This window comes from Stigmatopora argus, chromosome 1, assembly GCF_051989625.1.
Source record: "Stigmatopora argus isolate UIUO_Sarg chromosome 1, RoL_Sarg_1.0, whole genome shotgun sequence".
In the NCBI taxonomy this organism is placed as follows: Eukaryota; Metazoa; Chordata; class Actinopteri; order Syngnathiformes; family Syngnathidae; genus Stigmatopora; species Stigmatopora argus.
The window spans coordinates 8,303,444-8,320,851 of NC_135387.1; the positions used below are offsets into that span (position 1 = coordinate 8,303,444).

General features: G+C 39.3%; 1 protein-coding gene across 1 annotated transcript in view; it reads left to right on the forward strand.

Annotated features, from left to right (window-relative positions):
- Positions 1–17,408, forward strand: part of LOC144091838 (adenylate cyclase type 6-like) — a 52,164-nt gene that overhangs the window by 31,109 nt on the left and 3,647 nt on the right. The window contains 16 exon segments of the mRNA XM_077624525.1: positions 1,298–1,447; positions 1,704–1,825; positions 5,128–5,239; positions 5,745–5,872; positions 6,624–6,782; positions 6,855–6,996; positions 7,588–7,716; positions 8,963–8,991; positions 10,089–10,236; positions 10,314–10,411; positions 10,508–10,595; positions 12,200–12,316; positions 12,811–12,954; positions 14,633–14,831; positions 14,979–15,169; positions 16,118–16,381. Coding sequence (XP_077480651.1) covers positions 1,298–1,447; positions 1,704–1,825; positions 5,128–5,239; positions 5,745–5,872; positions 6,624–6,782; positions 6,855–6,996; positions 7,588–7,716; positions 8,963–8,991; positions 10,089–10,236; positions 10,314–10,411; positions 10,508–10,595; positions 12,200–12,316; positions 12,811–12,954; positions 14,633–14,831; positions 14,979–15,169; positions 16,118–16,381 — 2,220 coding nt within the window.

The window sequence follows — 17,408 nt, forward strand, 5'->3', positions numbered from 1 at the left end:
CCCTGAATTGGTGGGCAGATACACCTAACAATGAGTAGGATTGTAATGGGGAAGATAAAACAGATAAGGGTATACCAGGGGGGAAAAAAATATATAAGCAAGCAAGCACAATCTGTTTGTATGGTGCTTCTTACAGATAGAGTGGAAAAGTGCTTTTCTTGAAAGAAATGGCATACATTTCACCCATTCATACCCAAATGACTAAGGACTGGATTTATTCTACAACTAGCCACCGATTAAGCATGATTTGAAGAAAGGCAAAATTTCGGTCGTCATATTGCGGGAAACATGACAAAATCATGTACTACATCCAGCAATGATGGAAATCAATTTTGGGGGGATTCTGATTACAGCAACAAAGGATACCCATTGTGGTTTTGAACCTATTAGGACAGTCTGAACTCTGACATGTCTTCTCTCATTATACACGATATAATCTTTAGAGGAAACGCTCTGTGCTATGGTCATGGGTCAAGTGACTTTCCCAGGCTGGAGTGTGTTTCTGAGCATGGACTGGACACTGTGTGTGTTTGTATACTGTACAAGGAAGGTCCACAAAATTAGCTCCGTTTCTGATCCCAAACCTCCAGAATTTGGGGTCTTAATGCAGTCTAAAACAACTCATATCCTCTATTACAATATACCAAACATGAGCGGTTACCAAGAGCCAAAATTTGGCTATTTTTTAACGGATGTAAGACACTATAATTAGTGTAACTCCCTGAAAACTGTAACGATTGGCCCAATTCACATCAAAGTTACAGTGTTTGGATGAACCCGTAGGTTTTCCAGCGTGTCACAAAATTAGTTACATTTGCTGGGAATTTTTTGGGATTATAACAATTCCTAAAATGACAGTAACAGATACACGCCATCAAACATGCTTACACACACAACACCCACACACAGGCACAAATCCAGTGTAGCAGAGAAATGCTTTTGAGGTTGATGACCCCAAAAGGTTAATGTCATGTCCGCTCCATTTTAACTGTTGCTATAGATATTGCTGTTGTTCTCACATATTCACAGATGGCTTCAGTAATGCAGTGACAATCTGCAAAAACAACACATTGCTCATTTAACTCAATAACTTGACAATCACTGATGTGTCTTCTCTGCTACATAAGCTTGCCTATGTTTTCACCATTAAAAATATCTCAACTATTACATCCATTCATGGAAACGTACAAATTTCTTTAACCCTTTATAAGGTAACTAATGCACTGGCTGCCACTGATGGCACTAGGTAGACGTTCAATTCATTTTATGATGGATTATTCTATTGTCACATTTACAGATAAGTGCCAATATTGTCATCTTCCTGTGCGCCAACATGATCGGGATCTGCACCCACTACCCTGCTGAGGTCTCCCAGAGGCAGGCCTTCCAGGAGACTCGAGGATACATGCAGGCCAGAATCCACCTGCAGAGAGAAAACCAGCAGCAGGTCCATACACACAGCAAAAGAGCCAAAAAAAATCCATGCAAAAGAGCAACACATGCCATCTCGTTTGTTTCTCTCGGCTCTCCAAGGTCAACCATATGTTTAACAATGTAACATGCATCCTCGGCAATAGCTAGCACATTCCCACGCACACGCCAACGATTCAGCGTGACTCAGTGCGTCTTTTTAACAGCGCAAATGTGATTCAATATATGGACTGCACTCTCACTCTTATTTAATTACTCCCTTTGTCTCTCAGGAGCGCCTCCTACTGTCAGTGCTTCCAAGGCATGTCGCCATGGAGATGAAGGCTGATATCAATGCCAAGAAGGAAGATATGATGTTCCACAAGATTTATATTCAAAAACATGACAATGTTAGGTAAATCAAGCACATACATACCTAACGCACCAGCATCTGGCTGTTACCCACACACACACAAAACACTAATTTTATGGACTGCCACACAATAGGTTTCTAGTTATGAAAATTTTAAAATGTTAAAACCTTTGAGGCCAAAGCTACAGTTCTGATTCACATTCTTTAGCTTGCCAATGGTTTGCTCGCTGTTAGTTTAGCCTTTTGCTAAAAACACAAGTTGTTGTTTGGTTGCACAATTTGAATGGGAAACCAACCGATGGTGCAGTGTTTCTTCCGCCTGACTTTGGTGCGACTGGCGACCAGTCTTGGGTGTAGTCTGCCTTTCGCCCGACGACAGTTGAGTTAGGCTCCAGAAACCCTTTCGAGGATGGGAGGTATGGAAGATGAATGAATTAATTTGAGGGATTTTTCCTCATAACCTCAATAGCTTAACGTATTTAATGGATTTTTTACATTTTCACTGCGCAAGGGACAGTGAATTTGTTTTCCAGCAACTCTCCATTGTGTACATTCATTAAATAGAATATTCATTCGTTCATTTTCTGAACAACTTGTCCTCACAATGTGTGCTGAGCCCATCCCAACTGACTGCTGGTACCAGGCGGGGGACATGCTCGATTGGTGGCCAGCTAATCGCAGGGCACAAGGAGACAGACAACCATACACGCACACACTCATACCTAATGTTACGTACGGGGATGGAGGACCCCAAAGCAGGCGAGGGTGCGAGTCTGGTTCTTACAAATCTTTATTTTGATCGTCCGCGAGGCGGGCGAGCACAAGAGGGGACGGCGGAGGCGGGTCGTTAGCCGTAGCGGGAAGGTCGGTTGCCGTGGAGTCCGTGTGGAGGGTACAGGGTCAAAGGCAAAGTCGTTGTCCGTGATCCGTGGTCGTTGTCCGTGGTCGTTGTCCGTGGTCCGTGATCCGTGGTCCGTGGTCATGGGGACAGAGCGTGGTCGGAATCCTGGGAGCAAACAAGAGGTCGAATATCAATAAGGCAGGCAAGGAAAACAGCGAGAGGGTCCCTATCAGTAAACTGTTGAGACGATCCAGCAGCATGGTTATGTTCCTGGTAGCTTTAAATACTCCTTGTAGGCTAATGACTCACACCAGGCAGCACTCGAGTCATTAGGGGCTGGACCTGTAATAGGGTGACAGGCACAACCAGCCACCAGTCTAGTCTGGGGCCTGACACCTAATGGCAAATTAGTGGTCGACCAGCCTACCATGAATGTTTTTGGGAGGAAAAACCCACGCAAGCCCAGGGAAAACATGCAAACTCCACACAGTGAGGACTGACCTGGGATTGAACCCATTGATCCCAGAACTCTCTAAAATTGAATAAATAACTAAAAATTAAATAATTGAAGGCAGTAAAACACAACCATGTGCAGTATGGCGTGCAGAGAATTGGTACTAATGTATTTATTTAATTACTTCAATAAATTAAATTTCATTGAGAATCTTTTCTTTAAAAAAAAAAACTTTTTAAAATAACAAGTGACAGCCAACCCCAAAATGGAGAAATTGGAAATTAAAAGTATATAAAATCCAACGAAGGATATTAAGCTTCCTTGTAATAAAGGAATGATTATTCTAAGGGGTGATGATGAGAAGATATTCATAAAAAGAGTAAAACTTGTGGCAACCAACCCTGTTCTTCACTACACTATCAGTAATGATCGTCAATTAAAACGCTTGATAACTTATGATGTATAAATATTTTTTTAACTCAGAGCTACCTTAAGACAATTTATTGATCTTCACTAAACCTAACATGCTAAACTTTGTATGTTGGGGGACAATATGCTAGCAATCTCAATTGTGATCTCTCACGAATCGTACATTCATATTTAAATTTGTTATTAATGAACCTTTACAAAACCATTCAAAAAATATGACAAATTCATGTTCAAGTTGTTTTACTTATGATAAGAAATGGGTCCAGTTACATGCGAAAGAATGTGTTTCTCTTGAACAGCAGGGTCATCAGACGTCTCAGTCTATTTCCAACTTTTCAACACTAAATAGTTTGTTGATGAAGTATCATGTTACATTTATGTTGAACACTTGTCTTCACTTTGACAAGAATTCTTGGGGAAAAATTGTGGGGGAAAGACTTTCAAAGCTTGTTTGGTTCCAAGAAAAACAAATCAAACCCTAGAAAAGAAAACAAAATAAGAGCAAAACTTGTTTTCAATTAAGACATTGGTAACCCCCTCTCCCAAAATGCGGAAATCTCCATTCATCTTGGAAAGTATGGATTTTTGTCAAAACATTAGAGATTAAAAAAAAAAAAATTCTTACATTGCAACTCAAGCTGTCCTTTCAGCTGACCTGTGTGCAATTAAGCCAGCCAGCCCTACCTGTCGACTCGCTTGAAATGAGCTGTGCATTTAAGGTTGCCGTAGACAACAAAGAATGAAGGCTGCAGCTTCTCCACTCAAATGTGACCCATATACTGTGGGGCACTAACAGGTTTAAAGGGAGAGCAGAATTATTAGGCAAATGAATATTTTGACCGCATCGTCCTCATTATGCACATTATCTTACTCCAAGCTGTGGTCAGATGGAATATATATATATATATATATATATATATATATATATATATATATATATATATATATATATATATATATATATATATATATATATTCTCTATAAAGAGGGACTGGAAATGGATTGGAGGCTTACTAGCAACAAGCTAATTGAAATAAACAGGGTTGGGCGATATGGCCAAAAGAGCATATCACAATTTTTGGAAAATGAAATCACGGTCACAATTAAATCATGATTCTTTATTTTAGATTGAATGAATTCCATTTTACATTAAAACCTGTTTAAATCAAACAAAAAACAGCATTTTAAGCCCAAAAAGGTTTTCTGAACAGGTTTTAATTTAAATGGTGCAATTTTTCTCAAAATTTATCATTTCTGTAAACCTAAAAGACAATGAACAACATACATGACACTTTTGTAATATAAAGACTTCCACACAAAAGGAAAATTTCACAATTTTTTGATCTCTTGGCTTTTTGAGATCATCAACATGTTAAAGTCCTTAACGATCAAATATTTCCTATCACCCAACACAAGCAGAAGGATGTTTGAACGCCACACAATTTCACTTCTACCATCATTTTTTTAATTGGCGGCTAGAGGTTGGAAAGTAGGTCTCCAAAAGTCCATATTGGCACAATATTTCTTAGTACTCTCCTACATTTTAAACCTCTATCATTACCAACACTATTGGCACAATATTAATAACGTTGTTGTGTACTGTCTATTTTCTTGTGCAGCATTTTGTTCGCGGACATCGAAGGATTCACCAGCCTGGCTTCTCAGTGCACGGCGCAAGAACTTGTCATGACCCTCAACGAGCTTTTCGCCCGCTTCGATAAGTTGGCCTCGGTGAGCAGAATTCATATGAACGTGTTAGAAAATGGACAGGCATTGAATGAAACATCAGATAGAAAACGCTGATGAGTCAGCGCTGGAAACAGTTTCAGAATCTCAATTATCTTTGTTGGTCAAGTATGATAGAAACACACTTGGAATTTGAGGCTGGCGTTATCTCAGTATGCTTCTGGCATGTTTCATTCATCTCGTCTTCCTGGATCTCGAATGGGATACAATGTTATCAACTCCGCCCCATTTCCTCTTCTCTTTCGACTCTGTTGCGCACTAGAGTCATCCACAACAGTTGTTGAAGATGCTCATAATGCCAACGAGTGCACTCTAGATTCACATTGCCTTCCTATCTGGCATTTTCCGTAATCCGTGACATCATGTCCTGTAGCACCATAGTGCAGTAACAGAGATTTCTTTCATGAACCTGGAGCAGTTCAAATTATAAACTGCTGAATGTTTAGTGTATTTGTGCTCATTTAGTGTCCTGAATGTCTTGGCTATGCAGGAAAACCACTGCCTACGCATCAAGATCTTAGGGGATTGCTACTACTGCGTATCGGGACTGCCTGAACCCCGGGCTGACCACGCCCACTGCTGTGTGGAGATGGGTGTGGACATGATTGAAGCTATCTCGTAAGTCAGAAATGATATTTACATACAGTTGCTACTACCTTGCAATACAATCGGATTAACTTCAATTATTTGAAATGATCATCACCTTCTTGAACTAATAATAAAATAGTAAATGCGGTTTGTTTGTTTTTTGTTTACAAAAATTATTGAAACTTTTAGTTGTGCGCCGCCTGATGGTGTAGGGCAGGGGTGGCCAAGTCCGGTCCTCGAGACCCCCTATCCAGTCTGTTTTCCATATCTCCCTCCTTTACCACACCTGAATCAAATGATCAACTCATTAGCAAGCTGTCCAGAAGCTTCATAACGATCCCGATGATTTGATTCAGGTGTGTTGGTGGAGGGAGACATGGAAAACAGACTGGATAGGGGCTCTCTGGGACTGGACTTGGCCAGCCCTGGTCTAGGGGTTCACTCACCTGACTTCGGTACGGGCAGGCGCAAGCAGGCGTGGGTTCGATTCCCACTGCTGGCAGTATGATTGTGAGTGTGAATGGCTGTCTGTCTCTCTGTGTGCCCTATGGTTGACTGACGACCAGTCTAAGTTGTAGTCTGACTTTCGCCTGAACTCAGCTGGGATAGGCTCCAGCAGCTCGGTATGGAAGATGAATGTTAGTTGTGCTATTGTGTATCAACATGAATTAAATTGAACAATTGGTGCAGTCATTATTTATTATTAATTAGGTGGAATAATGTCTTAAATGACTTGACCTTTATTCTGCAGAATTTATATATAATTTGTGTGTGGTTCCAGACTTGTGAGAGAGGTGACAGGCGTCAACGTGAACATGCGAGTGGGCATCCACAGTGGGCGTGTTCACTGCGGGGTGCTGGGCCTGCGCAAGTGGCAGTTTGACGTTTGGTCCAATGATGTGACGCTCGCCAACCAAATGGAAGCTGGCGGGAAGGCTGGGTGAGATCCTTAAGCCTGTTTTCTGTCATTAGGAGTTCTAACTCTGTGTGTGTGTGCGCGTTTCTATCTTAGGCGCATCCACATTACCAAAGCCACTCTTCAGTACCTCAACGAGGACTATGAAGTGGAGCCTGGGTTTGGAGGGGAGCGAAATGCCTATTTGAAGGAAAACAGCATTGAAACCTTTCTGGTCTTAGGATGCAGCGAGAAGAGGGTGAGCACGGAAGTTCCCATCAACTTATGCCCTTAGAGACAAAATTTGTCTCTAAGGGCATATTCACGTCAGGAAAGTCCATTGTTCCCCTTCTTTGGTCTGGACAAAAATACAGCTTTTTGGTCTGGTACAGTTACTTTTTATAGTGCAAGTCCCAGGACTTGACAATAAAAACCCACACATGTACAAACATTATCCAAATTGGACAAAATAGTCTGGCAAGGGGTGATAACAAGGCAATATGTGAAAAAGGTGCTTGTTTCAGAACTGGTTTGCAGCATGGTGCGGACACAAAGTGACACCACCCATTTGGTTTTGGACCAGCTGTTTGCCCCACACCAGAGTTTGCTTGTTTTTTTTTGTTTTTTTTATTTCACGAGGCCAAAAGCTGTTAACCAGGAACTTTCTGGGAACAAGAGAAAATATGAATTTGACCATGTCATTAACTCACTGAATCTGACATACTTGTCCCTGCCATAAAAACCAGAACACCTAAAATGTTCATTCAATAAATAATCTGCACAGCAAACAGTGCTGGTGTGAATACACCCTAAAGCTCAAAACTGACACAATAACACTGTGTATTTTCAGAAAGAAGAGAAAGCCATGATGGCGAAGATGCTACGAGCACGTGCAAATTCCGCCGAAGGATTGACGCCACGCTGGGTGCCTGATCGATCATTCTGCAGAAGCAAGGAGTCCAAAGTCTTCCGGCACATAGTAAGATTAAATAATCATTCAGTCCCAGACATTAGGTCACAAGTTGTCTCTTTCTTTCAAGCGCCACAGAATGTTCTTTTATAGCTTTTGTTTTTTTTTATGACTACATGAACACAAAACCTAGAGAAAAAAAGATTTCCATCTTTCATCATAATGTTCTTCTACTGTTTTCATTCTTTAATTGTGAGCAGTTGAAATCATAAACAACATTGAGTCAAGGGAAAATATTAATTTGAACATGTCATTAACTCACCGAGTCTGACATACTTGTCTCTCTCATAAAAAAGTAGACCACATGAAATGTTCCTACAATAAATAATCTGCACATTTCACTATTCCATTAAGGCTCATCGTTGTTGTTGACACTTTACATTAGATATTGTAATCATATTACAACGATTCAACAAAAACTACCGTATATGGATTGACCCAGAATTGGAGGACAAGTTACATCTCACTCTAAATATTCCACATACAAAATAATGAAACATGCATTTTTGAGTATAACTACTTGTTTTGAGACCAAATCTAAAACAAATAACTAAACCCTGAGAAAAAATAATACTATAAAACTCTTTTGTCCCACTCTCCTAGTGACGAAACAAAATTTTAGATTAAACAGTTAAAATAATATCTCAATGTCATTTTTGTTTTACTGTTATTTGTTTTAATCATGGGAACATTTATTTCATGCCTAAAACAAATGTACTCCATGAACTCGCTTAAACTTTTCGTATTTTTATAAAATAGTTAACCTTGATTAAATGTCCCACTCCACTTGCAACCCTGTTAGACCAGAATAAGATTTTTTTCAGTTAATAATATACATAACTTTGTCCTATTTATCAGCAGTTACAGCTTAACAGTTAACTTCTACATATGAAAAAAGCTAACAATAAAAGAAAAAACAACAACAAGAAAATTTAAAGCAATGCTGAATACCAAGATTCAGGGATCCACTGTGTGTGACTAGACAGGGAATTCCCAGCACGTGGTTTACTTGAAGTCCTCATGAGTAACAAGTATCATTGGCCTCTCCTCCTCATTTCCCTGGCTCGCTCATTGGATCTTGAAACCTTGTGGCAAAGAGGCTGTAATTTGCAGCCTCCAAGCACTAATTAAAACTGCCTCTTGGGGATTATGTACAGTAGCATGGCTTTTCTGAGGATATCATGTTTTGGTTTTTAGCCACACTCTGGCTCCACCATAATGGCTCTTTTCACTCTGTATATTTTTGTCTTCTCAGGGCATGGACGCAGCAACCAGCAAGGACATGTGAGTTGTTACTTTATCCCATTTTTATCTTTCATTATTCAGTCCATGAATGCCATTGACTTAGACTGACATCTAGCACTGTCCAAATTAAAAATGTCGTATTTAAATTCAGAGCAGGAGTTCAAAAAGAGACAAATGAGTCAACGGGAATGAAGAAGTTCATCGTGGATGTTAAAATAACAGTAAAAAGCCCACAATCTTTTGACTTGAAGGCATTTTTTCTGTCAGTTCGTCAGATACAGACTTTCTTGCGATGCAGAAATCGGGCCACATGAAGAAAGAAAAAGAACATTAGACTATACTGGGATAAAGTCCTAAAATTCTGAGATTAAGTTTGTAATATTATAAGAGGAAAGTCATAATAGTACAAGATTAAATTTGTAATTTTATAAAAAAAATAACTGAATACATTTATGAATAAAATACATAAATCTACCAAAAAAATAAAATAAATACCGCTATATCAGGATTAAAAAAATGGTAATATCATGAGAATTAAGTCATATGTTGTAATATCATTAGATTAAAGTCACAATATTTATAAAAAAAATCATTATTTTAACTGAGGAAGTATATTACTACGAAAAGTACATACAACTTGCTAAATGAGCTGCATACCATGCAAACCATGAACTACCATTAGTTAAATCTCCTAAGGTTACATAATTTACGAAATATTAAAGGATTAAAGTCTTGTAAATTATGTAAAATGACATGGCTTTACGATTTTTTTCTCGTAATTTTATTCAAAGTTACATCATTTATACATCTATATCTACTAATATAACAACTCTAATGTCACAATGGACAGCCACATATGCATTTACGCTCGTAATATTACTAGATTAATTTGAAATATTGCAACTTCATTCTTAGTCCGATTTTTTTTCTTTCTTTATGTGGCCCAAATACTCTCATATCTTATTGAATGTGGCTTCTGGGTAAACAAAAATAATATTAATATTTAAAAAAATAGTTAAATGTGGCAATCCACTTTCCAAAAACAAACATATTTCACCACTGTTTTTTGAAAGGTTCATCTTAACCCTCAAATCTGTGTAGTGAATGTTGATGCATTTCCCAACGCTGCTTGTTAGACGCTGCACTCAGGAGGCCTTAAACCCTGAAGACGAAGTGGATGAGTTTCTAGGCCGAGCAATCGACGCGCGCAGCATTGACCAGCTTCGCAAAGACCACGTCAAGAACTTCCTGCTCACGTTTCAAACTGCTGAACTGGAGAAAAAGGTGCTGGTCGCTGACAGAGATTAGGTATGTGTTTTACCTTCAAGAGACTTAATGTTCCATTGTTTTTCTCTTTTCAGTACTCCAAAAAGGTGGACGATGGCTTCGGTGGCTATGTGGCCTGTGCCCTCCTAGTTTTCTTCAGCATCTGTATCATTCAAATAATAATCTTGAAAAAGTAAGAATCTCTCATCTTGTCAGAGTTGGACTGAATGCTGGCCATAGATGAGAGTTAAATGACTACGCTTTCTCTTTATTTTCATCTCTTCCGCAGTACCCTGCTGATGATGGTTCTCTACATTAGCATCTTTATCCTCCTAATCAACATTCTCTTCATTTCTTCCATCTACTCCTGCATCAAAGTAAGCAACCATTGAGCAAATATTCCTATTGCTAAATCAGGGTTAGGGATAAAACACTGAAGAGTTTATTGAGATTTTTTTTGATACTTAAAATTTGCATAATGGTTAACATTGTACAGTCACACCTTGAGATACGAGCTTAATGTGTTCCAGAATCAAGCTCGTATGTTGATTTACTAGTATGTCAAATTAACATTTCCCATAGAAATGAACTAAATACAAATTAATTCATTCCCACCCTCTGAAAAAAAATACCAAAAAAGAAGATATTACAATGGAAAAACATATTTTTATTGGTTGTAATTCACCATCTACTAACAGAGTAACAAATAACTAGTGGTTGTGGTGTTTACTAGTGGTTGTGGTGTTTAATACTAAAATGAGACATTATTCAGTACATCACGGAGTTCGCGATTGGGAAAGAGAGAGAGAGACTTGACTGATGCACTCGTAACATAACATAAACTTTAAATTTAACTTAAAGGAACTTGGATTCCTATACACACACTTAAAAAAGTTATAATCTTACGTTACACTAAATTTAAACCTTCTTGTGCAATAACGAAGGTAAAGAGGTTCATGTACTCCACCGAGGCTTTCGGCGAACTTCCTGTTTCTCCATACGTAGTGGTGAGCCAGCTCAGTCACGCGTACACCACTCATATTTTTAGATTATTTCGTTCTTAATATCGATTGTCATCATACGCCTTTTCTTCGCACTACCTTTCATTGCACCGGCTTGCTTTGGACACATTGTGTTTCCCTTAAATCTGCACTGACTAACCCAAAAACACTTAAACAATGCAACAAATGCTCGTGCTCGTAGAGATCTTTGCACGAGGGAGATGCGACGAGAGAGACAGTGCGCTGAAATCATAAGCAGCCTCTCTCGTCTCGGCCTCCTGGCTTGTATCACATGGCAAATATTTGCTCGGAATTTTACTCGTATCTCAAATGCCTCGTATGTTGGGGCACTCGTATGTCAAGGTGTTACTCTACTGATAAAAACCTCATTTCATCACTTATTTATTATTGTAAATATTTAATCAAATGGCCTCCCCTAACCAATGCAACAAACACATGACAAAAACTAAGCTTTTTGATTGTATTTTGCTCCTAATCACATCTTCACTCTCTCAAAATAATTGCTTTGGTCATTTTTTACAAAGTTGATTAAAAGTTGATTAAAAAATGAAGAAATTATTTCTTATTTTTTCTTTCCTTTTTTGAAAATTCAGTCAAATTGATTTGGGAGATTAGTATTTTAAGATGGCGTTGACACGTGATACACACGTATGTGTATGTGTGTGTATATATATATATATATATTTCAGCAACACGCTTATTTATATATTTATTCATGTATTTATTTATTAACTTACTTATTACCTATCTATTTATGTCTAAAATGCCTTTCCTATTTCTGCATCCTCACCCTCTTGCTACTGTGACAACGAAATTTCCCGAATACGGGATGAATAAAGTTATCCAATCCAATCCAATATTCATACCATATTCATTGACCAAAATCTATTTGAATGACTTCAAATCCGTCACTAATGTAGCAATCACTGTGTTTTTTTTTTGTTCCGTGCATCTTGAAGCTGTTTCCAACCGCCTTGCAGACACTAAGCAAGAAGATCGTGCAGTCCCGTGCGAACAGTACGCTAGTGGCCGTCTTCACCATCCTCCTCCTCTTCATCGCTTCTTTCGCTAACATGGTACGCGTTTCCAAATTAATATCATATAACAATTTTGAATCATTTCGTGACATTAGGCATGACTGGAATGCAGACAAGAGTCTGATCTTATGCAAGTGGAAACTGAAGGGCATAATAGTTTAGAAAACTTTTTTAGCTTAGCTTTTCCCTATCAAAAAACCAACTGTCAGTAGAGTGTAGTGGAAAGTGTGTCGACATTTGTGTGCATGTGTAGAGAAGCCCCTATCTGACTCATAGACTCCTGTCAAAATACAACTTGTGTGCATTGTCTAAAAGTAACAAGATAACTCGCAAATGTCCCAGATTAATGCTTCCACCTTTTTGTGTGTTGACGCCAGTTGCCCGGAAACTAGATGTTGACAATAGAACACCAGGACACTATTGTGTTTGTGTGTGAATGCATGCTTTCGCATCGCCTCCTGTGAAAACCCATCTTGTTCACTTCAAGTATTATCGCCTGACCTTTTGCCGATGTTCAATTTCCGGCCCGCTAGTTTACGTGCACCAGGGCTGAACTGAAGGACTGCTTAGCCGAGGAGCAGCCCAACACGACAGTGACCCCCTGTCTGCTGTACAACCTCACCAGGAAAGCCAAGGATGACTTAACTGTGTGTCTCGGCCCCTGCTATTTCCCGGAGGTCAGTCTCATCGCATTTATTGTGCAATACACGATATGATACAGTGCAGAATTCAGAAAGTCTTAGGTGACTTCCGCGAGTGTCAAATGAATTTCCTTGGGAAGACACACCATTGTTGTGGTTTCACTCAGAGGTTTATAGTCTGAATGCATTTAACCTCATCATATTTGGGGGGACCCCACAGTCCTTTTTGTATAATAAACTAAAAAATATGCTTTAATTTTTTGCTGTTGGCCAGAAAAGTGACGTCACTGCACGACGTCTTCGCGCACTAGATTGTCATCCATTTATTTTGATTACTGTGGCGGCCAGCGTTTTAGTTGTTGTTGTTTTTCAAGAAATTCAATTGTTTTACCATAAAATAGTTAATACATGTTGTTTAGGAAATTGGAACAAGACAAACGCTGTCCATATATGCCTCCTTTTTTCCATCTGAGCGAGCGGTGAGCTGTGTGAATTGAATACATAAAAGGAAGTGGAGCAACCGTTAAGTAGTCTATTACATTGTTTTAATTTAAATATTATCCTCACAACTGCTTTGGCCAAGTGACAAATAACATGTGGCCAATGAGTTGGGTTGTTTTTTGGGCTGAACTGCAGTTAAAATACACCAGTCTTAGATGCCTAATTAGCACAGTGTTTCCCAACATTTTTTGAGTCGCGGCACACTTTTTGCATTGAAAAAATCTCAAGGGACGCCACCATCTGAAAGTCTTTTAATTTAAAACGATGTCGTCTATATTAACAATAGTCATTCTCATCAAAGTTTTATCAGAAGGAATCACATAAACCTCCTAAATTATTCCAAAATCTATTTTTTCACACTGACTTAGCTAATGTCACCAAAAGTTGGTGTCTGCGGACCCTGAACAATTTCCGTTTTAAGTGATGCAAAAATAAGTAATGTAATGTTTTTAATCGCATAATTTTATGACTTTTCTCCAAATATTACTTAAATCTCCTAATATTACGCAAAAAACAAACAACTTCTGGCTCATGTTAGAGAAAAATAAGCAACAAAATGACTGTTTTACAATTTGAATCTCATAAAAGTATAATCTATAATTTAACGTTCATCATGTTTTGATTCTAACCTTGTAATAGTTCAATTTTAATCTCGCTATATTCATATTAGTAATTTTTCTCTCTGAATATTACATTGTATGGCTTCTTGAAAATTCCCCGCGGCACACCTGACCATTGCTCACGGCACACCAGTGGTTGGGAAACACTGGCTTAGCATGAGCTATCTGCTCTTCTCAATGGCATGGGAACCAAAACAACAAGGCTTTAGCTGACGTTGTTGCCCCAACCAGCATTGCCGAAATTGCACCATTAAAAAAAATCCCGGTTTTAATTTCAGATGGTACACTATTAGATTTTCAATCACCAGCAAGATATTTACCATTCAGTAGATACTTTTGGCGAGTGTGCCGGGGTCCATCTCACCACCTCGTCAACCCATATTAGTGACCACTATCCTGAAAGAGTTAATGGAGACAACTGGACTCTTTACACTTTCAGTCAGAGAAGACACACCTAAAAAGAATCCCAGGATTAAAATTAAGAATTTGGATGAAAGGTGGGGGGGAAGCAACATGAGAGAGTCCAGTTTCTTCCATTCAACTTCTGCTTGATTGTCTGTGCGTTTGCGTCTTGACCGGTCGCCCGATTGCAGTATTTCAGCTACAGCGTCCTGCTGACCTTGCTGGCCTGCTCAGTGTTCCTCCACATCACCAGCATCGGCAAGTTAGCGCTCATGCTGCTCATTCAGTTTGTCTTCCTCCTCCTTGTGGAGTGGCCTCAGGTGGTCCTCTTCGACAACGCCGACCTGCTGGTCAAAGCCAACACGCTGTAAGTTAACACAACCTGAGTATGTTTGAGAAACCCAACAAGAAGTGACAATGTTTTTTTCAGTTGTAAATATGAATGAGCACAGGCCATTTATGTCAAAGCTGACTTTTTGGGGGGGTTTGTTCGTTTACAGGCTTGCTGCAAATGCAACCGAACAATGGTGAGTTGAGTTGCCGTTTGGATTTTGTGCCTCTCTTGACTGATGATGAAATGTTGCTCTTGCCTCAGCCTGGAGAGTGTGAGCAAAGTACCCCTGAAGGTCATGACCCCTATCATCCTGACCGTCTTTGTTCTGGCTCTTTACTTGCACGGCCAGCAGGTGGAGTCCACCGCACGCCTGGATTTCCTCTGGAAGCTGCAGGTCAATGCCAAAAGACACTCATTGCCACTGGACTCCTCATACAGATATAAATAGTACTTTACTTAGGATGTTATAAAATACGACAACAAGTGACTTTAAAGTAAAAGCAGTAGTGATTTTTGACACAAATCTAGCAAAGAAAGTGACAGAAAAAGATTAATGATAATAATTAGTCTTCCTTTCTCAGTTTCTCTCAGTTTTCTGTCTCCAAAATATCTCCAAACAGAAGTTGACGTCAAAACCAGTATTATAGGCACTCTATTGTTGATGTGTGAGCTTTCATTTAATTTCATTTCATTCAGTGTCATTTTGTCAACATGTTCTAGCGAGCGCAGCAAAAGCCATCCATGATCATTAAATCTGATGGTGACATTAGAACCAGAATTGCTGAAAAAAAGCGGGAGTTCCCTCACGATGAACTATAAAACGGCTAAAAGTCAAATTAGTTTTGTAAAATGACAATAGTGCAGTCATTTTCATTTTTTGTCATGGTTACAATTTTGGCGAACCAGCAGATTGAGTGGTTAACGCGTCGGCCTCTCAGCTCTTGGATCCTGGTTCAAATCCAGGTCGGTCCACCAAAGTTTGCGTGTTCTCCCGGGGCTGTGTGGGTTTTCTCCGGGTACTCTGGTTTCCTCCCAGATTCCAAAAACATGCACGGTAGGTTGATTGGATACTCCGAATTGCCCCTAGGTATGACTGTGAGAGTGAATAGTTGTTTATCTCCTTGTGCCCTGCGATCGCTGGTCACCATTTCAGGTTGTCACCTGTCTCTGGCCCAAAGTTATTTGGGATAGGCTCCAGCACCCCCGCGGCCCTAGTGAGGATAACGCGGTTCAGAAAATGAATGAATGAATGGTTACAATTTCTTAGGAACTTCAAGCACACTCTGAAATGTACTCTAGTACAAATGTTCTACTAAAGATAGTGCCCCCTTCCCATCCTCAGGCTACCGAAGAGAAGGAAGAGATGGAGGAGTTGCAGGCGTACAACCGCCGCTTGCTCCACAACATCCTGCCCAAAGACGTCGCAGCCCACTTCCTGGCCCGTGAGCGCCTCAACGATGAGCTGTACTACCAGTCGTGTGAGTGCGTGGCCGTCATGTTTGCCTCCATCTGCAACTTCTCCGAGTTCTACGTGGAGCTGGAAGGCAACAACGAGGGCGTGGAGTGTCTTCGGCTGCTCAACGAGATCATCGCCGATTTTGATGAGGTGAAAAGGCCGCGCTAAAAGGCTGTGTGAAGGTTATCACAAACTTAAACCAGTACCTTGTCTTGCCAGTTTTTCTAGTTTAAGCCTCGTCATTTTTATTTTATCTTGGATCGGGAGCACAATTTGGGTTGACCAGCCAGAAATTGGAGTGAAAAAGTAAGCTACTAAAATGAGTGCGCAAGGAGAGCCATATTTGTTGATAAGCTGTACAAAGAAATTCTCCCATGTCATTTGTATCACTGATCACAAATTCATTTTTCAGTGATGTATTATTAATGCTAAATCTCTTATTATTTAACAAAAGAATTTAATGTTTTTTATGGATTGAATGAATTGAAATCACATACCGAATAGAACAACTGATTGATCCAACTCCAAGTCATCCGATATCTGCCAATACTGACTGGTTGTGAAAGGTTTTTGAGGCAGAAATGTTCTGTCCATATAGAATGTCTGGTTGTTAAAGTACTGTTACTCAATTTGTTTTTGCACTACCACACCTCACCAAAAAATTGTCGTCAATGGAGGAATTTGATTTTGCACTTCTCTTGATATTTTTGACAATGGAGAATTTTTTTTTCACTCTTTCGTTGCCATTAACGTCGCTGGACATCCAATTCATTTTGACTGGGAATGGCAGTCAAAATGAATTCCACATCTAATGCCATCAATGCCTCTGTAGGATAACCAGTTCTCCCAGGCCAAATAATTAGATGTCTATCATTGGCAATGGGAGGCTATGAGTTAATTTTTGGTCACGTGCTGTTGATTTTGGTTCACTTTCAGTACATTTTTGAGCCACTTTCAGTACATTTTTGGGCCTTACTTAATGTACAATTTCTTCTTTATTTCCTGGTCCATTCCTGCACATTTTTGGTAAATTGCTGTTTTTTTTAATTATTTTCTCAAAAATCATTGCCACCAAAAGTACCATTTTATTTATTTACTTTTTAGAAGCCCCCAAAGCAGTCTAAAAATAGCTAGATAAATGCCAAAATAGAAAAAAAATCACTTTTAAACATATATT